At 45.0% G+C, this 23,461-nt stretch overlaps 1 protein-coding gene across 3 annotated transcripts in view; it reads left to right on the top strand.

Moving 5' to 3' along the window:
* The first annotated feature begins 3,086 nt into the window (after positions 1-3,086).
* Positions 3,087-23,461, top strand: part of PRMT2 (protein arginine methyltransferase 2) — a 39,565-nt gene continuing 19,190 nt past the window's right edge. For all 3 annotated transcript variants that reach the window (XM_060100282.1, XM_060100283.1, XM_060100284.1), the window contains exons 1-6: positions 3,087-3,207; positions 4,443-4,539; positions 10,149-10,256; positions 10,919-11,101; positions 15,780-15,941; positions 16,865-17,029. In XM_060100282.1, the coding sequence (XP_059956265.1) occupies positions 4,501-4,539; positions 10,149-10,256; positions 10,919-11,101; positions 15,780-15,941; positions 16,865-17,029 (657 nt within the window). In that variant the 5' untranslated portion in view covers positions 3,087-3,207; positions 4,443-4,500. The remainder of the gene's footprint in view (positions 3,208-4,442; positions 4,540-10,148; positions 10,257-10,918; positions 11,102-15,779; positions 15,942-16,864; positions 17,030-23,461) is intronic.

Below are 23,461 nucleotides of genomic sequence, written 5' to 3'. Positions count from 1 at the left end.
TACCTGCATCACCCAAATTTTAATATATGTATCTTAGTCTCAGTGGGCTGTTACAACAAAAATACCATAAACCGTGTGGCTTATAAACAACTAAACATTTATTTCTCACAGTCGTGGAGGCTGGAAGTCCAAGATCATGGTGCCCACTTCCTGTGTCTGGTGAGGGCTTCCTGGTCCATAGACGGCTGTCTTCTCGCTGTGTCCTCATGTGTAGAAGGGACAGGGAGCTCTCTCGGATCCCTTTTATAAGAGCATTGATCCCATTCATGAGGGCTCTACTCTCATGATCTTATCTCCTCTGAAACACTCTGCTACTTAATACCATCACCTTGGGGTTAGGATTTCAACATATGAGTTTTGGGGTGATGCAGACATTCAGTCCATAGGAGTATATTTTCATTAACATTCAATTTGAAATTGAAAATAATATCTCTTTGGTTTCTTTCTTTCACTCATGGGTTATTTAGATTTATGCTGCTTAATTTCCGAATATTGGGACTTTTCCAGATTTCTTACTGCATTGATTTCTAATTTTATTTCACTATGGTCAGAGAACATACTCTAAGATTTCAATCTTTGCAACTTATTGTGACTTATTTTATGGGCCAGTCTATGGTCTTTCTTGGTTAACATTCCATATGATCTTAATAATGTGTATTCTGCAGTTGTTTGGTGTATTATTGATACTTTGCTTGTTAATTAAATCATGGGTGTGATAGTGTTGTTTAGATCTTCTACATCACTACTGTGTGTGTGTTTTTGTTTGTCCAGTTGTTCTGTCAGTTGCTAAAGGGTTGATGACATTTGATGTTACTTGGTGCTACTGTACATGACATTTTTAGATTGGAATTTCCAACTGTTGATTGTTACCATATTGGGCCTTCATCCAGAGACCTTAGAAATTCACTCATTAACTGTAATACTTTATTTGTAGATTATCTTGGATTATCTGCAAACACAATCATGCCGTCTGTGAACAATGACAGTTTTACTTTTTCCTTTCAATCTTTACATTCTTTGTCTTTCTCTATCTTTCTTGAATTGGATAAGACTGCCTGTACACTGTTGAATAGAAATGGTGATAGAGGACATTCTTGTCCTGTGCCTGAATCCAGGAGGAAGGCATTCGCTGTTTTGTTATTAAATATTATCTGTGTGTCCTTTCACAAACTAAGGTATTTCTATTTCTAGGTTTGTAAGAGTTTATTGGGTGTTGAATTTTATGAAATGTTTTTTTCTGCACCTATGTAGATGCTCATGTTTTTTTCCCTCTAATCTGTAATGTGGAAATAACATTGATTTTTAAATGTTAAACATTCTTTCATTCCTAGAATAACACTCAGTCATGATATGTAATCATTTTATATATCACCGGATTGTTTTTGCTGATGTCCATCCAGTTAAAGAAAGATGCACAACATAAGAGTTGTTGAGTTTAAGTTTTATGTAGGGTCTTGCTGAGCATTATAGCTCAGGAGGCAGCCTCTCAGTGGCTCTGAGGGAACTGCTCAGAAGAGGTAGGGGAGGGGCCAGTTTATGTATGATTTTTGGCCTGGGAATACATGCAGTCAAGCATACATTTTGGTAAAAGATTGCTGTTAATCACAAAGAACAGATATCCCAAGTTAATGATTTTAGTACTTTTCTATGTATGGGAAGATACAAGAATCCAGGTCATTGAAATTCTTCCTGAGCGATGCATCTAGGGGTCTGTGTATCCAAAGCACAGAGTGCCAAATCCTGAATTCCTCTCGGTGCACTGTCGTCCAACCGCAGTGGGTTACGACTTAACCCTTGTAGAACTGCGTGGTGAGCAACGCTCTCTGTCTTAGCCATTTTAACTTTTTTTCTGCGTCTACTAGTATTTTATAGCAGGGTTATGCTGGCCTCATAGAACCAGTTAGGAAGTGTTTCAGTTTTCTTTATTTTCTGGAAGAATTTGTGTAACATTAGTATTATTTTCTCCTTATGTTTGGAAGCATTTACTAGTGAAGCCATCTGCTCCTGGAGTATTCTTTGTAAGAAGATTTTAAATTATGAAATTAATTCCTTTTGAAAATCTAGAACTATGCAGATTTTCTAAATATTCTCGTTTAGTTTTGGTAAGTTGTTCTTCAAGGAATTTGTCTAATTTATCTAATTTGTTAAATTTTTTGGACAAACTTCATGATATTAGTATATTATCTTTAAAAAAATCTACAGCATCTGTACTGAATTCCTTTTTCATTTCGTATATTGGTAATTTGTGTTCCTGCTCTTTTTTTTATTATGGTAAGATACGCATAAAACTTAACCATTTATAAGTGTACAGTTCAGTGGTATTAAATAGCTCACACTGCTGTGCAACGATCGCCAGCATCCATCCCCGTTAATTCTCATCGTCCTGTGAAACTGAAACCCTACACCCATTCACATCGTCTCCGTTTTCTGCTCTCCCAGGTCCTGGCACCCGCCACCCTACTTTCTCTAGGATTTTGACCACCTTCTCCTACCTTTCCGGCTCCAGCCACCACCTGCCCACTCCCGTTAGACCACCATATAGCAGTGGCCAATAACGTTGTTTTTCTTTAAATCTCAAACTTCCTCTCGTAAGTTTATAAATAAAAAATCACTCTGCTTCCATTTGTCAACTGGAAAGAACGACACAGGGTTTACACTTCACAGTGCGGTTGGGAAGGTTAACTGAATTATTACAAGAAAAGCACGAGAAAGCAGGTCCTGCTCCGGAAATCAGCCGCTTCTGTCATTCATAGCGGGTTTCTGACCCCCCAGACCAGGATGGCTCCCGCTCCCCTCCGCCTGCGCCGCCGCCCCGCCCCCTCCCCGGGCTGCCCCCAGCGCCCGGGGACGCGAGCCCGAGCCCGCACGCTTGAAGCGCAGCGCCCGGGCTCGCGCAACGGCCGAAGGCGGGATCCGCGAGGCGCGCCTGCGCGGGGCGCTCGGCCCAGGACCGGGTCTTCGCCGGGATGCCCCCGAGCGCACTGCGCCTGCGCGGTCCAGGGCGTTGGCTCCCCTCTCCGGACAGCGGGGCGTGTACGGCGGCGCATGCGCGCAAAGCCGGCTCCGGGGCGGGGCTTTCTACGCGGGCAGCCTGCGCACATTACGCCTGCGCGGGCCGAGGGCGGCGGCTCGGGTTCTTGGTGGGTGCTGGCTGCCCCTCCGTGTCGGAGGTGTGGACGCCAACCTCAGCGGAGAAGCGCGGCTGAGGTAGGTTTCCCGTGGGCAGCTCGGGCGGCTGGACCGCGCGTGGGGCAGGACATGCCAGGTGAGGGGTCCTGGCCCGATGTGTGCGTCAGCGGGCGGTCCGAGGCCGCCGCCCCCTATCGAGATTTCTCCGCGCCTTCCCGCCTCTGTGCTGACCTCGAGCTTGGTGCCCCGCCCCCGCCAGGGCCACGCCGTCCCTCCGAGCACGCCTACGGCGCCACACCCATCGCCCCGCAGCCCCGCTACCTCCCCAACCACGCCCACAGTGCCCCGCCCCTCCCGGAGCCGCGCCCCAGTGCCACGCCCACATCCCGTCTGCCTTTGGCTTCCGGGCCACTCTCCCACCCTCTCAGAGAGCAGGTCACATTCCCTTCCCTCACTACCCATTCTGCTCTCGCGTCACGCCCTGCCCCTCCCTTCATCCTCTCTTCCCCTGTTTCTCTCCCTACCCCGTTGGCCACCTGCCCTTCAGGATCGTTGGCCCTCTCCCCCAACCCTGCCCCGCCCCTCAACCGAGCTCCGCCCCATCCAGGGCCCGCCCCATTATCCCGCCCCGCCCACCCTGGCCCCATCCGTCAACCCGGCCCCGCCCTCCCACCGGCCCAGCCCCAATGCAGTGTTTCCAGCGAAAATGCAATGCATGTGTATTAGTATTTATAATTACAAACGTCACCCAAGGAAGTATTAGGTCTTGACTGATAAAGTGAAGCCCTCATTTTAAACAAAGAATTTCTGTATAATTGAAAAAAACACACATCCATCTCAGAGCGTAGTATGGGTTACACTGTCACTGGAAAAATAAGGTTGAGAATGAGAAGAAAAGCCTCTGGGAGATGCAGACCTCGGTTCCTGTTAGTGGAAACACTTTAAAGCCCCAGATAGGAAATTCTAATTGGAGTTAAAGTTGTCAGGGTTCCAAGGAAGGAACTGACATCAATTTATTGTTTTAATTCAACCCAGTGATCTAACAGAAACTAACAGTCTTTGGCCAATGAACAATTAACACCTTGCAGGCTAGTGATGAAAATATACACTGTTGGGAGTTCATAAATTTTTAAATGCTTTCAATTGATTTTGTAAGATTTATGTTTATAAATTTCATTTCTGTTCATTCTTTACGTTCTTTACATTTATTTCCATTTGGTAGAGGACCTTTTTCGTGGACCTTAGAAGTTATGTGGACTTAATTATTATGCAACATAACAAGCATTTTCTCATTCTATCTCTTTTTAAAATAGAAATGGAGGAGAAAATGAAACATTAAAGCAGCAGCTATGTGCAGATCCCAGAGGAATTATGGCAACACCAGGTGACTGCCCCGGAAGTGAGTTGCAGGTAATTTCGGTTCTGCTGTGTGAGAACTTGTATTTAAAGACCAGGACCATTACAGAGACTGGAGCTCAGCCCAGAGTGATGGCATTTTCCTTGGACCTTGGAGGGTGGCCACTAACCAGGGGATGCTTAAATAAAGGAAATGCACAGTGTGTAAAGGTCACATACGACGTTCTGAAATGGGCACTGTAAACACTTCCCAGGAATCTAGGGTTCCATTTTTGGCCCTTGAGCTGGTGAAGAAAGCACATTTTTTTTTAGTTATTTAAAAACATCCCAGACATAATATGTTAGAGACAGGTTGGACATTAGAAAAGATTTATATATTCATACTGTTTATCTGCCTGGGACACACATATAATTTCATTCAAGTTAACAGTAAAAAAAAAAAAGTCACCTTAAATTTAAAGGAATGTCAATTATGTAAAATTAAGAACCAGAATACTCTAATAAATAATGTTTTTTAAAAAACATTTTCATGTCTGTGATGTCAATTTTAACATTTTTTTTCTCTTTATATTCTAATTATCGTTCTAAATTCATTTGGGTTTTTATATATAGAAATTTTATTTATAGTTGGATCATTTCATTAATCTGTTTCTTAAAATTATGAAAATATTCTTAAAATTTGATTCTCAAAATATGATTAAAATTAATCATAAAATGTTTTAATTTCATGGATCTCTTAATTTTCTTTTGAGAAATTAAAAAACTACTGGAACATTTACAGAATAGCATTGCAGACATCAAGTATCAATACATATTACACAGAAGTGGAAACTTGCTAACATTTTGTCATATTTACTTCAGAATATAAGTATATATATGAATAAAAAAAATAAATAAAGTTTGTTCCCCAACCCCAGTCCCATTCTTCTTCCTCTGTCTCAAGTGCAAACACTACTATGAATTATGAATTGATATTTGTGCTTCTGCACCATCTTTTATACTTTTATACCTTAAGTAGGCATCTTTGAGCAGCATATGATATTGTTTGTGTGTGCTTTTTAGGATTTACCTAAGTGGTGTCATAGTTTGTGTGTCCTCTGCAGCCTGCCTTTTCCACCTACGTTACTTTTGAGGGATTTGTCTTTAATGTATGGTACAGCTGGTTTAGTCCTGAAGGATGGTCCCTCTAGTGTGTTCCTTATATGAAATGTATCATATTCACAGGTAGGTATGTAGGTCTGTTCAGTCTTACTGTTGTACGTTAGGTATATACCACATTTTATCTCTTTCCCTTTTGTTGGACACTTACATTGCTTCCAGTTTTTCTCTATTTCAAACAGTGCTGCAGTGAACATCCTTCAGTGTGTCTCTTTGTGCATATGTGCTCCAGGGTATTTACCCAATAATGGCATTGTAGGATGGAAGGGATTGCATATTTTCAGTTTTACTAGATAATGAGCAATTGTTCCCCCAGGTGGTTTACCAGTTCACAGGTCTGCCAGGAGCCCAAAGTGCTTGCTAACACTTGAGAACATCAGGCTTTTTAATTTTGGTCAGTCTGTGGGTTAGAAATGGTATCTTGTGATTTTAGTTTTCCTGGTTATTTATGAGTCATGGTAGTATTTCAATGATATTTGTGTTCATCCTGGTAATAGCATTCTTCATCACAGAAGAGACGCCTGATAGTCACAGTTTGCGTTTTTATCTTTTTAGGATTTTATCAATTTTATGTTTTCAAAGAAACCTTTGTTAACTTTCTCTTTGTCCATCTGTGTTCTATTTCATTGATTTCTGCTTTTATTTCCTTTATTCTATTCTATTTGGGTTTAATTTTCTCTTTTCATAGCATCCTGAGATGGAAGCTTGGATCACTGATTTTAAACCTTTCTTTTCATATATATTTGTGTGTGTGTGTGTGTGTGTGTGTGTATCTTTAAAGCTGTAACTTTTCCTCTATTCACTGCTTTAGCTGCACCTCACACATTTAAATGCATTGTATTTTCATTATTGTTCACTTAAAATACTTTCTAATATATGACAATGGAAATTAGAAAATTTCCGGGCTATTCAGAAGTGTGTTGCTTAATTTCCAAATGTGGGAAATTTTATATTTTTGTTATTTAATTTTGGCTTGATTATGTTTGGTCAGAAAATATAACATTTCAATCTTTGGAAATTTATTCAGGCCTGCTTTATGGTCTCATCGTAAGGGTTATTTGGTGGATGTTCCATGTGCACTTGCAGAGACTAAGTTATTCTGCAGTTGTTGGGTGTAGTGTTCAATGTCTTCACTGTCAAATGGGTTATTAGTATTGCTCAAATCTATATCCTGTTTGATGTTTTGTCCATTTGTTCTATCAATTACTGAGAGAGATGCGTTTCAAAAATCTCCACAGTGATTGTGGATTTGTCTATTTTTTTTGTTATTTCCTTTTGGATCTATCACTTTTTGCTTCATATATTTTGAATCTCTGTTATTTGGTGCATATGTTTAGGTTAGTTTTTGTTTTCTAGATTGGTTGACCCTTTTATTTTTATGAAGTCTCTCTTTTTACCTATTAATACTTCTTGCCTTGCATCTACTTTGTCTTAGTGTTTGCATGGCACACGGACACATATATACCTATATTTTCAGCCAAACTAACTCCATATATTTAAACTGTTCCTCTTGTAAAGAGCTTATAGTTATGTCTTTTATTTTCCTGTCGGATAATATTTGCCATTTAATTGGAGTATTCAGTCCATTAACATGTAACATAAGTCTAACATGAGCCTAACATCTTGCTGTTTGTTTTCTGTCACAATTCTTCCTTTTTACCTTTCTCCATTCTTGCCTTCTTTTAGATTAATAAAATATTTTCTATAATTCCACGTTATCTCCTCTGTTGACTTTTTAGCTGTACTGTTTTGGGCTGGCCAAAAAGTTTGTTTGGGTTTTTCTGAAGATGTTATGGAAAAACCTGAACAAACTTTTTGGCCACCCCAATATTATTCTAATGGTCACCCAAGAAATTATGATATGCATCCTTAACCTATTCTAGTCTTTTTTTTTGACCGCTTCACAAGAATCCTCTAAATTAGTTCCATTTACCAGCCGCTATTTTTGTGCTGTTGTTGTAACATATTTTACTTCTATATATGCTATAAACCCCACAAAAAATTATTATTGTTTCTCTATACTGTCAAAAGTCTTTTTTATAAAGTATAAGTAATAGTGTTTCCCTACACGTTTACCTTTTCTGGAGTCTTTACACCTATTCCTCTGGCAAAAATTAAAGACGGTTACTCCATGCACTGCTGGTGAAGTGTGAAGTGCCGCATCCTTTATGGAAAGAATCCGACAAATGTTTGAGTGAAAACTATGTTTACGTTTCAGCCCTGTCAGTCTATACCATAGAGAGAAAGTGTCATCATGTCATGATAAATGTGCACAGACGCTTGTGGTGGTAGAAAACTGGACATCCAGAGCAAGTCCATCAGTCGAAGATGACTTAAGCCTCAGGCAGAATCCCCGCTGCGAAATGTTATGTAGCCATATGTTATGTATGTACATGTGTACATACATAACATATATACGTATGTTATGTAGAGTTCTGCAGGTGGGGAGTTTGCCACAAGTTATTGTGTGAGTGAAAAAAGAAAAAATTTTTAAAAACTGGTATCTTTTACAAAAAGCTATGTCAAAAGGAAAAATAAGTTGTGTGCGCACACGTGTGACACGAGCACGGGAGGTGTGGGGACCCTCCTCCCTCTGCATGCACTCCATGTAGACCACGCGACCGTGAGGGTTGGGCGTGTGGGGGGCCGGTGACACACAGCGCGGATGGAGCCGGACAGGATGAGGGAGGGAGAGCAGAAACGAATCACGTTACTGTGATAGGAAAATGTGCAAAGGATACAAACAGGTGATTATTAAAATAAAAAGATGACCAGTGTATAGGTAAAATCATGTTTGATCACTAATAATCAAAGGAAGGCAAATGGAGGTAACCAAGAGGTAATTTCTCGCCCTCAGACTGGCAGAGGCTGCAGTGATGAACATCCACTGTTGATCAGGCGCAGGGAACTCACGAGGCTCTGTCCTCGCATGCAGGAGCTCAAGCGGCCGCCCCGTGGAAGGCATCAGGTGGTGGTGTCAAAGCCATAAAAGACCTTGACCCTCAGTGTCATATTCAGGAATTTATCCTAAGAAAACTATCAGGGACAGACCGATTCATATTAAAGTTCACCTTAACATAATTTATACTAGTCAAAACTGAAAACAGTTTAAATGTTTATAGGAGATTTGATAAATAAGTTACAGTAATTCATGGAATGGAATACTATGAGATACTGAAAGTGTGCTTAGAAGTGTATTTAATAATGGGGGAAAATGTTCAGAATTTAATAAGTGCAAAATATGTCATGAGGCAGAATTTTATGATCCCGGTAAACACCATGTAAGGAGGTATTGCGTGTGCACGTGAAGAAAGCCTGAAGCGCTGTAACGGTGGCGTGTTACCGTCATTGAGCTCTGACCAGTGAGCAAGCTCACACTTAGTTTTAATTTTCCTCTTTGTGCTCTTTTCTTCCACACGTTTTCTAAAATGAACATGAATGGTGGTTATGTTTAGGAAAATCTGTTAAACGTATGTCCGGGCAGGGTTGCTGCAGTGAACTGGATCGCGAGCTGGGGCCCTGCCGCCTCTGGGGTGGCCTCCAGGGAGACCCGTTTGGACGTAACGGGAGGCGGGCTGCGTGCAGCCGAGACCCAGGGCGCCCCCTCCGAGTCCTGAGCAGCAGTGCGCCCCGAGGGCTGCGCCCTGCCCCCTGTGGGCCCTCAGCACGGCCGCCCAGCTATGCCCTCGGGTCTGACGCCCAGACAGGGCTGCTTTCGCCTGGGCCGGTCGCCACCTTCAGAGCGTTGCTGCTGATGGGGTCAGTCACCAAGTGGTCACTCGCGGTGCCTCCTTCTTGTTCTTTCTCTGACGTTCGCTTAAGGATGCGAGTCATTTTGTACTAGAGACTAAAGTCAAGGTGGAGGGAGGGTGAGATCCTTTCATTCTGCTGGTGGAGACGACCCCAAGTGTTTGTAGGATGAAAACGTGGTCACGTGAATCTTGGTTTGAAACCATCCTAATAACCTGGAGCCAAGAGAGACAGACAGAGACAGAGACAGAGAGGCAGAGGTGGAGAGAGACAGAAACAGAGATGGAGACAGAGATGGAGAGAGACAGAGATGGAAACAGAGAGTCAGAGACAGAGACAGAGAGACGGAGAGGGACAGAGGCAGAGAAAGACAGAAACAGAGGCGGAGACGGAGATACAGAGAGGCAGAGACAGAGAGACAGATGGAGAGGGACAGAGACGGAGAGAGAGACGGAGACAGAGATGGAGAGGGACGGAGACAGAGGCGGAGACGGAGATGGAAATGGAGACAGAGAGAGAGGCAGAGACAGCAGAGACAGAGAGACAGATGGAGAGGGACAGAGACAAACAGACGGAGACAGAGAGACAGATGGAGAGGACAGAGGCAGAGAGAGAGACAGAAACAGAGATGGAGACAGAGAGACAGGGAGGCAGAGACAGAGGCGGAGTGAGACAGATGGAGAGACAGGCAGGGAGAAGGGCGGAGAGGACGGGCAGCCCCACAGTCACCTCCCTTTCTCCCTTGCTTTGAACAGGAGGGAGAGGACCCCGCCGTGCAGAGCGAGGAGGGGAACCTCCAGGGTAGTGTGCACCCCGAGGAGTTCGTGGCCATCGCAGACTATTCTGCCACTGATGAGACGCAGGTAGCCATGTGGGTTATGCTTTGTGGATTCAGCATGTTCAGGGACAGGATTAGATGTAAAATTTGCAGAAGTCATAGCAGATTTAAATAAAGAAGTATTCAGATACTTCACTGCCACAGGAGACCTGTGGGTGACCCTCCCAGCCTAAAAAATTCAGGTCCCAAGCCTGATGTGAAGGATTCCCGGGTGAGGAACAGGGGGTGGAGGTACCTGCTTCAGTTTCTGCTTTGAAACTCTTACTTAGAACCTATTCTAATTAATGAAAAATTGGGTGTAAAATAAAAATATTTACTTGAATGTAGCATTCTTTACTTTGTAATAGGAATTTCTTAGCATAAGCCTCCAGTAACCGAATCAGCTACCACCTAGCTGAGTTACGGTGAAGGGGCTGTTAGAAATTTTGTTCTAAGAAATTTACACTGTTTGAAAACATTTAATCTTTTTTTTAAAAAAATCAATTAAGGTGTGCTTTTGTTTCGTGTAGATATTCCACAAAAATCTTAAAATCCTGGTATCATTTTCATATCTTGTCAGTTGATGCATTTACCCATTGACTCCTTTTCGAAATTGCTGTGACTTGGGCCCCAGTGATGGGGGATTTATCACGGAAATACGAACTACAGGTTTTTCTTTAATTTTCATTTCTCTGTATGTTTTTATAGCTCAGCTTTTCGAGAGGAGAAAAAATTCTCATCCTGAGACAAACCACTGCCGACTGGTGGTGGGGTGAGCGTGCCGGCTGCTGCGGGTACATCCCCGCGAACCACCTGGGGAAGCGCCTGGAGGACTGGGGCCCCGAGGACTCGTGGCAGGACGAGGAGTACTTCGGCAGCTACGGGACCCTGGTACCGACTCCCCTGCCCGCCCAGCCGCTGGCCTCGCTGCTCGCGAGTTTTAGGTTCTAAGTTTACAAATAATCTCTGGGCTTCTACTCATCATTCAGAGCAGGGCCCACAGATGTTTTCTTCACCTTAGCTGCTCAGCCCTGGCATCCACATGCTGAAGCAGCTGTACAGAACTTCAAGTGAGCAGGGCTGCTGCGTTCCAATAAAACTTTATCCATAGACACTGAAATTTTACTTCCATATGATTTTCATGTGTCATATTCTTCTTTTGGTTTTTAAAAATCGTATAAAAATGTAAAAGCCATTCTTAGCTTGTAGGCCATATAAAAGCAGGTGGTGGGCTGGACTGGCCCACGGGCTGTAATGTGCAGACCACTGGTTTAGAGATATTGTTTGAGCAGTGGAGTATTTCTCAGTATTTAAAAAAATAATAACTTTTACATTAAAAATGAAATACAAAAAAATTATATAAATCAACAGTAATACCTATAAATAACTAACTTATTAGTTTGTTTTTTTTCCAATGTGAATAAAGACCCAAGGTCCTGTGGTCCAGACTACCCTGTTTATAATTTAAACTAAATAAAACTAAATGCATGATGAACGTTGCAAATACAATGTTGAGTGAAAGAAGCAAGACATCAAAGAATACCTTATGTTTGATTCAATTATATAAGTTATAAGGCAGCGTTAAAAGGTGTTGCCTATGAATGTATATATAAGTGGTGGAGCTCTAGAGATCAGGGACCTGATTCCCCTGAGAATCTGGATGGGGGTTACTGGTAAGGGGGGGTTCTATGTTTGCCAAGGCCGGGTGAGATGCTCCGGGGTGCTGGTAGGGTTCTGGTGTGGGTACAAGAGTGTTTGGAATGTAACTATGTTAAGTAAACTCTAAAGTACTTTTTAGTGTACTTTTTTGTAGGTATGTCATATTTGACAATTAAACATGTTAAAGGAAATGAAAAACCCCTGATGTGTGTACATATTTAGAGATGGAAACCATCTACTAAGAAAGACATAGTGATAATCTGAAGTCTGTCTCCTCACTCTGCTCCTTGAGATTTTTTTCAGCAACAGTGCTTATGCTTCTTCCAAATCTAAGCTGCATCTGTTTTATTCTTTTAAATTTATAGAAGAGGAATAGTTTCACACACAGTTTTTCACCTTGCTCTTCTCACGCAGCTGTACTGTTTTGAAGGTCTGTTCTTTACAGCAGCTGCGGAGTATTGTGTTGATTTGAAAAGGATCATGTTTAGTTTCCGTCACAGCAGGCAATGCTGTAATGGATGTCCTCCTACATAAATCCTGCTAAACCTTTGCTGGAATTTTCACTGGGTAAATTTGAAGGGTGTATGTATGTGTTTTTTACTTGGGTGGATCTTGCCAAGCTGCCCGCCAGAAAGATACCAACAGCATAGAAGGTGTATTTCACCACCACAAGTCTTCAGAGTGAAAAAAGATTTCCAGTCTTAAAGGTGAAATATGTATCTCGGTTTTGATTTCCATTTTTTAAAGTGAGATTGATCTTCTTTCATATCTTATTGGCCTTTTGTATTTCTTATTTTTTGATAAACTTTCATATAATTTGCCCATTTTTCGTTTGATTTCGGTCAATTTATATGTTAAATAGGCAGTTTAGCTTGTATTTATATGTATCACACTGACCATTTGCTGCTGTTTTTCCCGCATGGAACTTTTTATCTTTACATGGTCTAATTTGTCCTTCTTTTCTTTGTAGCTTCTGCGTTTGTGTCCTATTTTCAAGGCCTTCACTCCGAGATTATAAATATCCATGCTTTCTTTTAGAACTTTTGTGATTGCATTTTTTTTTAACAATGAAATATTTAAATCAATCCGGAATTTACTTGTTAAGAATAAGGTAAAATTCCGACTTAATTTCCCCACAAATATCCAGCTGTTCCAGCTTTTGGTTACTCTTCCTTTTCTGCATAATGTGAAACGCTCATTTATCATATGTCAAATTGTTAGGGTCTGTTTTGGGAATCTCTGTTCTGTGTCATTGATCTGGTTATTTCTTCTGCAGGTCCAGATGCTTTTTAATGATTGGAAGAGCTAGGCCTCTAGTATTTCTCCTAATTTTTAGCATTTTCATGGCCTCGTCTGTTTATTTTTTTGAAACTGTTGCCAGTGCATTTTGGCTCCCTGTGCACCGATGCCGAATAGAAATACAGAGACAGAGATTTAGAGGATAAGAAATAGAGAGGCTTTGTATTTTCTTTGCCAGGCAAAGGGAAGACCCAGCAGGCTAGCGCCTCAAGAACTGTGCCCCCCTGTTCTGGGGAATTACAGGGGGTATTATAGGTGGAACTCACAGTCCAGGATAAGTGATAGGATCAAAGTGGTGAAGGTCTTGCATTCTTCTTCTTCTTGCAGTATTTTAAAACAGTCACTGCTGGCGTCAGGCAGCCTGGTAATTGGGTCCGTTCATCTCTGGGTTATCGGCCTGCAACCTTCTTTCTGAAATGTAAACAGCTACAAGGGGTGATTTGCTACAAGTGAATGCATGGAGAGTAAGTGCCAGGTGCAGGGTATGATTCATGTGGAATCAGAGTAATTAGCTTTGTTTAGCTTTGTGAAAGACAAGTCTAGCTACCAGTGTTTGTCAGTAGTAACAGCTGAAGAATAACCAAGATGGCTTAACTCTTTCAGGCCTGTTTATGCTGTTTCCCCAGCCTGTTCATTGTTGCTTATTGTTCTTGTTTATCAGAAAAGTCTCATTTCTATTTTTGCTGCAACAAAACTAGTTTTATTATCGTTGTGTTGTGCTCCTGCTCCACCCCGTACAGTTGTCCTGCATTCTAATGTGTTACATGGAAAACGTGCATTAATTTAGGGAGAAGTGACATCTTTTTTTTTTTTTTTTTTTTTTTCTTTTTGCGGTATGCGGGCCTCTCACTGTTGTGGCCTCTCCCGTTGCGGAGCACAGGCTCCGGATGCGCAGGCCCAGCGGCCATGGCTCACGGGCCCAGCCGCTCCGCGGCATATGGGATCCTCCCAGACCGGGGCACGAACCCGCATCCCCTGCATCGGCAGGCGGACTCTCAACCACTGCGCCACCAGGGAGGCCCGAGAAGTGACATCTTTGTGATGACTTTTCTCATTTCTTAAGCCTTGTGTTATGTGTCAGAGTTTTAAGGTTTTTTTTTTGTGTGTGTGTGATATGCGAGCCTCTCACTGTTGTGGCCTCTCCCGTTGCGGAGCACAGGCTCCGGACGTGCAGGCTCAGCGGCCATGGCTTACGGGCCCAGCCGCTCCGCGGCATGTGGGATCCTCCCAGACCGGGGCACGAACCCGTGTCCCCTGCATCGGCAGGCGGACTCTCAACCACTACGCCACCAGGGAAGCCCTAAGGTTTTGATCATACAGGGTTGTGTACCTTTCTAGGTAAATCTGTTCCTAGATATTTTTGTGTACTATTGTATATGGCTGGGTGAAGTGTTCTATCAGTTGGATTAAGTTGGCTGAAAGTGTTGTTCACGTCTCTGTCTTTTCTGATTTTCTGCTTCTGTCAGTTGCTGAGAGAAGGGTGTTGAAATCTCTGACTATAACTGGGCATTTGTTTCTGTTGCAGTTTTACTGGCTTTTGCTTTGTTTATTTCGAAGCTCTGTTATGAGGTACAAGAATATTTAGAATTGTCATGTCCTCTCGCTGAAGTGATCCCTGTCTTGTGACGACATGATGCTCTTCGCTCTGAAGTGTATCGTGTCCGAGGCGAATGCAGCCATGCCGGCCTCATCCCCTGGGGCCTCCGCATCCTGCTTCTGACTCGGCGTCAGGTGGCCCCGCAGGCAGGACAGCAGGGTCTCGACTCCGTCCACCCCGGCGGCCTCCCTTTGTCCGTCTCCTAGGAGGCACGGGGCCCGCGAGGCCCGTGCAGGCCTCCTGTTGGCACTGACCTGGTCTGGGGGGCCGGGCCGCCTGTCCCTCGGTGCGTGGTGCCGCTTGAGCTGGGTCTCCATGGCGTTGGGCGTGGGGGTGGGTGCTGGGGGCGCCGCCTCGCTGGCGGTCGGGGCTCCAGCAGCCTCTGTGGCCCCAGACTGTCCGGAGGAGCCTTGCTCTGCCTGCCTGGGGACCGGCCGATTCCCGTGGAGCGTGTCCTCAGGTCGGGGGTCCCGCCCGCAGTGTGGCTGGGGACCTGCGCTCAGGCCCGAGCGCCAGCGGGGTCGCTCCTCCCTCCAGCGCTGAGGCTCCTGCTGTCCCCAGGCAGCGAGGGGGGTCATGGGAGGGGCCTTGCGGGGCCCCGCGCGGAGAGGATGCGTTGGGGGCGGCGTGCGCCTCCCGCAGCCTCTCCCAGTCTTGGCCGTTCGCTCTGGGTGGGTCGTGGCCACGTTGCGTCTGGACGGGAACGTGGCCGCTCCTCCGCCGCCGTCTCCGTGGTCCACACCTGCCCCCCCGGCTCGCCTGGCTGTTGGGGCGGCGCAGCGCGCTGAGCGGGGAGGGTTCCGGAAGCTTCCCTGTCATTCCTTCACTGTCTGCTCTGACTTGTGTCTGCTGCATATTTTGGCCTTTGACTCTTTAAACGCCATCACTCGTAGTTCAGGTGTGGGGTGGCGGGGCCGAGTGGGTAGGTCAGGCTGTAACCCTCCGCCTTCAGCCAGAGCTCGGCACAGCTCCAGCCGCAGGCAGTGATCCTCCCTTCCTGTGTGTTTCCCCTAGAAACTTCACTTGGAGATGTTGGCAGACCAGCCACGAACGACCAAGTACCACAGCGTTATCCTGCAGAATAAAGAATCCCTGAAAGATAAAGTGATTCTGGATGTCGGCTGTGGGACTGGCATCATCAGCCTCTTCTGTGCACATTATGCTCAGCCTAGAGCCGTGAGTGGGAAGCAGCAGCTCTTTCACGACTTCGAAGCCGGGTCTTGGTGAAGCGCCCGCCACGTGGGCGAAACCGGCGGCGCGTTCTTGCAGGCTGAGCCCGCCAGAGGCTGCGGCGTGGGTTTAATGAGTCGCAGGCAGCACAGGGTGCATAGGACAGAATAGAAAATATCCCAGTGAGTTGCAGCTGGTGGGCTGTGTTTTTGAAACTTATTTCAGTCATGCAAGGAGACACGTGCGTCCACGTGTCTGGGCTGGGCTGCTTGTGTAGACCACCGTCCCGTGTCCTCCCCCGCCGAAAGTGACCCTTGGCAGGGACAGGATGGACCACTCTCTGGGACTCCTGCTGGGCTCCTGTCCTCCTCCTGTTAAAGCCCGTCTGGGCCAGGGAGAGGTGCCGCCTCTCGACGGCCCCAGCACAGGTGGATGAGGTTCCTAGCTTACAGGTGCGACTGCAGGGCAGTGACTGCCCAAGTCCAGACCCCGCCAGAACCAGGACGTAGCATTCAGGACCTCCTGAGGATCTGGATTTGTAATTAGCCGCTGCTACCCTAAAAGTCTGACTGTTCAGTTGAGTGCCAAGAACCTCCTGTGTCGGTTACCGACTGTGTCGCTGCGTGTGTTGGAACCTGGGGCTCTGGGGTGGGCGGCCCATGTGAGTGCCGAGGCTTCTGTCCACCCCCAGCCCCGTGTCTGCGTTTAGGCAGAAAGTGGAGTTACGAGTAGAGGCAGGTCCTCCCGGGGCTCCGTCAGGTGGAGGCGGCACAGCGTGGCCGTCCGCCGTCCACCGCCGCTGTCCAGCACGCTGCCTGCCTTCTGTTGCTGGCTCTGACTCAGCCGAGGAGACTCAAGCTTGGGGGAGTGGACAGCGGGCCGCGGTCTGGGGTCGGGGCGTGCATGGATGGTGCTTCTGTCACGTGCAGGTGTACGCGGTGGAGGCCAGTGAGATGGCCCAGCACACGGGGCAGCTGGTCATGCAGAACGGCTTCGCTGACATCATCACCGTGTTCCAGCAGAAGGTGGAGGACGTGCTGCTGCCGGAGAAGGTGGACGTGCTGGTGTCCGAGTGGATGGGGACCTGCCTGCTGGTAAGGGGCAGCGGGCACTGCTGGGGCGGCTGCTCTGGGCTCCGGAATCTTCATACATCATGATTCATTTCGACTGTTTTCCTGAGGTGATGTGTAATTGATTTCTCGTGTGAACATTGGCTCAATGTCTTGAATATTGAACTGATTAAAAAAATGCTTTTATGAGGAATCTAAATCAAAGTTAATGTGACTTTCTCGTGAGTGATTTACATAAACTCTGTTCTCTTTGGGAACCTGCGAATATCCAGTGCTTGATGTGTGGCTTTTTAATGCCAGCAGAATCTTTGTCTGCAGCGCCTGATTTGCATCCATGACCAGCTCGAGGCCCAGGCTCTCCCACATTCTCTCCCCAGTCTCACGTGGGTCAGGGTGGAGAGTTTTCTGATTCTACCCACCCACCCTGCTTATGAACTCACTGTGCTCCGAGGGTAAGTGAGAGGTGGGTGGAAGCCGGGCCTGCGGGTCTCCTCAGACCCTCAGCCCAGCCCCCTTTCTGGCTCAGCAGTCTGAAGTTTAGTCTCTGTCAAAACCCAGAAAAATGACAGCTGGGGGAAGGGGAGGGGAGCGCCACCAGGGTTTCCAGCAAGAAATCCATTTAAATAGTGAGTGAGTAACTTATGTGAATAATAAGAGTGCTGGCCTAGCTTCTTACAGGTCGCAAAGGTTGAGGAAAGTGATAGTAAGTGACATTGGGCCTTTAGCCTTGTTGAAATTGTGTTGTCTGGAGGTAGAGTGTAAATAGACTCAGCATCCATGATATAATTTTGTTGTTAATAACAGCTGTGGATTCACAAGATGCTGCACGGGAAAAAGGGACTTGCTACCCCTTTAATCCATGAGGCGGGCGTTGGCCTTTGCCCCCAGCACGCTAGCGTTCTTTCCGTAAATGTTACTGAGCACCTTGGGGTGGTGGGGACACCGAGAGCCCGGCTGTGGTGATGTGTCCTTTGGCGCAGTGCGGGTCGGGGAAGCCTGGCTTCCTGGGGTCCTGCTCTGCCCCTGGGAGGGGTTATGTGGAGACAGAGAGGAGGGGTGGGGGGAGGGGAGGGGGAGGAGGGAGGAGGGGAGGGGTGCGGGGGGTGGAGAGGGGGCGGGGCGCAGAAACCTGGGATTCGGTGTCCTTGTCCCTATGTGCCCGAAGCCCAGTGGTGTGGGCCGGGGGCGGGACTCCATGTGTCCAGCGGGGGAGGCTGGACTTGGGCTGTCTGCCTCCCCGGATGTGTGTGTGTCAGGTAGCCAGCCAGCGGCGTCCAGGACTTGGAAGGAGTGGGGTAGGGGTCATGATGCGGAGGCCCCAGGACTGCAGGGCATGGTGAGGCCTGCGGAGCAGAGGGGGGACGGTGCAGGGACCCCTGGGGCGTGCGGGGGCGGGGGCTTGGGGACACAGCAGAGGCCGCTGGGAATGCGCCGGCCGAGGGGGCGGCTGAGGAGAGGGCTGGAGGGGGACAGAGGGGTGGGCCAGCGGGCTTGGGGAGGCCTGTTCACCCGGAGGTGCAGGGTCCGTGGAGGGGGCGTGGCCGGGCCGGGAGGGGGCGTGGTCACGGGGGGCAGCAGAGCACGTGCAACGAAGGGGTGGAGAAAACCCGCGTCCCTCTGGTGCCCGCCTGTCCACTGCAGAACATGTGGTCAGAGGGGTAGTGAGGACTGTGGCGACAGGACAGTGAGGACAGCCTGGGGTACCGAGTGGCTCAGGGCGAAGTGCCTGACCACGTGGAACTGGAGGGCCTTGTGGTTCTGTGCAGACCGGGAGGGGCCGTGTGGCCGTTGTGGGCCAAGTAGCAGACGTGGAGACGGGGCTGTGAGTCCGGCAGTATCACAGACCCATCAGCTGGGCCATACCGTGTCCCGCACAGAACCCTCCGTGCCCTGTGGCTGCCCCTCTTCTTCTGTGCTTTTTGCCTCCCTGGCATCTCCCCTCCTGTCCACTGCCTGTTCTCAGACCTCAGGTCCCCAATCTCCCTACTCTGCTGCTGACATGAGGAAAGTTGGGAAACAAACCCAAATATACGTGTGTTTAGTTTATAATAATAAGAGGTTTCTATTCAGTGGGGTACAGCTATATAATCATTCAAACATGGGGCCGAAGCAGTTATTTTGGAGAAAATGGTTAGATTCTTCCTTACACCATATGCTGAGATAAATTCCAGATGGGTTATAGAGTTAAGCTTTTTTTTTTTTTTTTTTAAGGAAAGAAACATGAAACAATCACTAAAAATGTATCTGATGGGAAGCTCTTTCTAAGAACAAAGCACATAGAGAAACTATAAAATATTTGATTAATTTTATGAGACCAGCATTACACTAATACCAAAACCAAAGTTAGTACAAAAAATGAAAACTACAGACCAGTAACACTCAGGAACATTGATGTAAAAATCCTTGAAAATCATAGGAAATTGAATTGAGCAATACATAAGATGAACACCACACTGCAACAGAGGAGAGATTATCTTCAGAATTCAAGGCTGGTTCAGTATATTAAAGTCATTCAATGTAATTGACCGTATTAATAATCTAAAGAAGAAAAATCACATGACTACCAATTAATGCACAGAAATTTGACAAAATTCAAAATACTTGAACAATTTCTGTTATGATTTCTTTTCTGACCCATTGTTATTTAGAAGTGTGTTTAATCTCCAAGTATTTTGAATTTTACAGTTATCTTTCTGTTACTGATTTCTAGTTTACTTCCACTGTGGTCTGAGAGACCACTGTATTATCTCTATTCTTTTAAATTTGTTAAGGTTTGTTTTTGTCCCGGAATGTGGTCTGCCTTGGCGAATGTTCCGTGTGAGCTTGAAAAGACTGTGTATCCTGCTGTTGTTGGATGAAGTAGTCTATAAATGTCAATTATACCCTGATGATTGATGGTGGTGGTCAGTTCAACTATGTCCTTACTGGTTCTCCGCCTGCTGCCTCTGACCATTTCTGGGAAAGGGTTGTCAAAGTCTCCAACTATGACAGTGGGTTGATCTATTAGTCTTTGCAGTTCTATCACTTTTCTGCTCATGCAGTTTGATGCTCTGTTGTTAGGTGCGTACACATTAAGGATTGCTACGTCTTCTTGGAGAGCTGTCCCTTTATCATTGTGTAATGCCCCTCACTATCCCTGATCACTTTCCTTACTTTGAAGTCTGTTCTGTCTGAAATTAACATAGCTACTTCTGCTTTCTTTTGATTAGTGTTTACATGGTAAATCTTTCTCGATCCATTTACTTTTTTGTTTGTTTCTTTTGAGCTGCACCGCAGGGTATGTGAGGTTTTAGTTCCCTAACCAGGGATGGAACCCGTGCCCCCTGCAGTGGAAGCGCAGAGTCCTAACCACTGGACCACGTCCCCCATCCATTTACTTTTAATCTATAACTGTATATTTAAAGTGGGTTCTTATAGACCACGTATAATTGTTTCTTGTTGTTTGATCCACTGTGACAATCTCTCTTTTAACTGGTGTATTTAGACCATTGGCATTCAAAGTGATTATTGATCTAGTTGGATCGACACCCACAGTATTTATTACCACTTTCTATTTGTTGCCCATGTTCTTTGTTGTTTTCTTCTTCTCTTTTTCTGCTTTTTTGTTTCCCTGTGTGTGTGTGTGTGTGTGTGTGTGTGTGTGTGTGTGTGTTTTAAGCAGCTAAAGGTAGGGAGTTTAATCAGCATGAATTAATTCAGTGCTCACACATATGTTGGTTTAGAGCCTGACATGAACATGCTTTGATAAAAGTAAACTTAAGATACATATTATCACAGGGTATATGTCCAGTGGGATAGCTGGGTTGTATGGTAGTTCTATGTTTAGTTTTTTAAGGAACCTCCATACTGTTCTCCATAGTGGCTGTATCAATTTACATTCCCACTAACAGCGCAAGAGTGTTCCCTGTTCACTGCAGCACTATTTACAATAGCCAGGACATGGAAGTGACCTACATGTCCACTGACAGATGAATGGATAAAGAAGATATGGTACATATATAGAATGGAATATTACTCAGCCATAGAAAGGAACCAAATTGGGTCATTTGTAGATACATGGATGGACCTAGAGACTGTCATACAGAGTGAAGTAAGTCAGAAAGAGAAAAATAAACATCGTATATTAATGCATATATGTGGAATCTAGAAAAATGGTACAGATGAACTTATTTGCAAAGCAGAAATAGAGACACAGACATAGAGAACAAACATATGGAGACCAAGGGGAGAAGGGGGTGGTGGGATGAATTGGGAGATTGGGACTGACATATATATACTACTATGTATAAAATAGATAACTAATGAGAACCCGCTGTATAGCACAGGGAACTCTGCTCGGTGCTCTGTGGTGAGCTAAATGGGAAAGAAATCCCGAAAGGAGGGGATATGTGTGTACATATGGCTGATTCACTTTGCAGAAACCATCACAACATGGTGAAGCAACTGTACCCCAATTAAAAAAATATATGTTTTCATAAATTGATGGGATATTCACTTAATAGCCCATTTCCAAGTTTTAAAAATTCTCAGTTTTTAAATTCCTCTCCCCTGAAGCTCACTTCTTTTATCTATTTTCACTTTTATTGAGGTATAACTGACAAAATTGTAAGGTATTTAAGTGTACAGAATGATGATTTGATATCTGTATACATTGTCAATGAATTGCCCCCATTGAGCTAATTAATACATCTGTCACCTCACATATTTACCTTTATTTTTAAAGTGAGAATACTTAAGTTCTACTCTCTTAGCAAATTTCAGTTACACAGCACAGTGTTATCAACTGTGGTCACTATGGTATACAGCAGATCCTCAGACCTTGTTCACCTTGTTACTGAAAGCTTGTGCCCAATTACCAGCCTCTCCCTATTTCCTTCACCCCCACAGCCCCTGGCAACCACTTTCCTACTGTTTCTCTGAGTTCAGATTTTTTTTAGATTCCACAGATGAGTGATACCATGAAGTATTTGTCCAGCTTCTTTCACTTAGCAGAATGCCTTCTAGGTTCATCCATGTTGTTGCAAATGGCAAGATTTCTTTCTTTTTCATGGCTGAATAATACGCCATTGTGTGTGTGAATATATATAATCACATTTTCCTTATCCATCCCTCTGTCAATGGATAGGTTCTTTCCATATCTTGGTTATTGTGATAATGCTGCAGTGAACATGGGAGTATAGGTATCTCTTTGAGACAATTGTTTCATTTCCTTTGGATATAAACCCAGATGTGGAATTGCTGGATCATATGGTAGTTCTATCTTTAATTTTTTGAGGAGCTCCACAGTGTCTGTACCAGTTAACATTCCCACTAACTGTGTACAAAGTTTCCCTTTTCTCCACATTCTTGCCAGCTCTTGTTACTGCTTATCTTTTTTTTTTTTTTTTTGCGGTATGCCGGCCTCTCACTGCTGTGGCCTCTCCCATTGCGGAGCACAGGCTCTGGACGTGCAGGCCCAGCGGCCATTGCTCACGGGCCCAGCCACTCCACGGCATGTGGGATCCTCCCAGACCGGGGCACGAACCCGTGTCCCCTGCATCGGCAGGCGAACTCTCAATCACTGTGCCACCAGGGAAGCCCACTGCTTATCTTTTTGATAATACATATCCTAACAGGTGTGAGGTGATACCTCATTGTGGTTTTGATTTGCATTTCCCTGATGATAAGTGATATTGAGCACTTTTTCATGTATTTATTGGCCATTTATATGTCTTCTTTGGAAAAATATCTATTCAGGGTCTTTTCCCAGTTTAAATTGGGTTGTTTTTGTTATTATTTTTGCTATTGAGTTGTATGAGTTCTTTGTATATTTTGCATATTAATCCCTTATTAGATAGGTGGTTTACAGACATTTTATCCAATTCTATAGTATATCTTTTCATTTTGTTGATGGTTTCCTTTGCTGTGCAGAAGCTTTTTAGTTCAATGTAGTCCTTCTTACTTATTTTTGCTTTTGGTGTCTAATCCATAAAATTATTGGCAAGACCAGTGTCTCAAGGAGCTTTCATTCTTATGCAAGTGGCTATCGAGTTTTCCCAGCACTGTTTTGAAGAGATTATCATTTCCCCATTGTGTATTCTTGGCTTATTTGTTGAAAATTAGTTGACCTCATACGTATGGGTTAATTGGGCTCTCCATTCTGTTCCATTGATCTATGCGTCTGTTTTTGTTTTTGTTTTTGTTTTTTTGCGGTACGCCGGCCTCTCACTGCCGTGGCCTCCCCTGTTGCGGAGCACAGGCTCCAGACTGCGTCTGTTTTTATGCCAATTCCATACAGTTTTGATTACTCTAGTTTGAAATCAGGAAGTGTGATGCCTCTAGCTTTGTTCTTCTTTATCAAGATTGCTGTGGTTATTTGGGGTCTTTTGTGGTTCCATACAAATTTTAGGGTTGTTTTTTCTATTTCTGTGAAAAATGCCATTGAAATTGTGATAGTGATTGCATTGTATCTGTAGC

This window comes from Mesoplodon densirostris, chromosome 5 (genome assembly GCF_025265405.1).
Source record: "Mesoplodon densirostris isolate mMesDen1 chromosome 5, mMesDen1 primary haplotype, whole genome shotgun sequence".
In the NCBI taxonomy this organism is placed as follows: Eukaryota; Metazoa; Chordata; class Mammalia; order Artiodactyla; family Ziphiidae; genus Mesoplodon; species Mesoplodon densirostris.
This window is presented reverse-complemented; position numbering and strand designations above follow the sequence as displayed.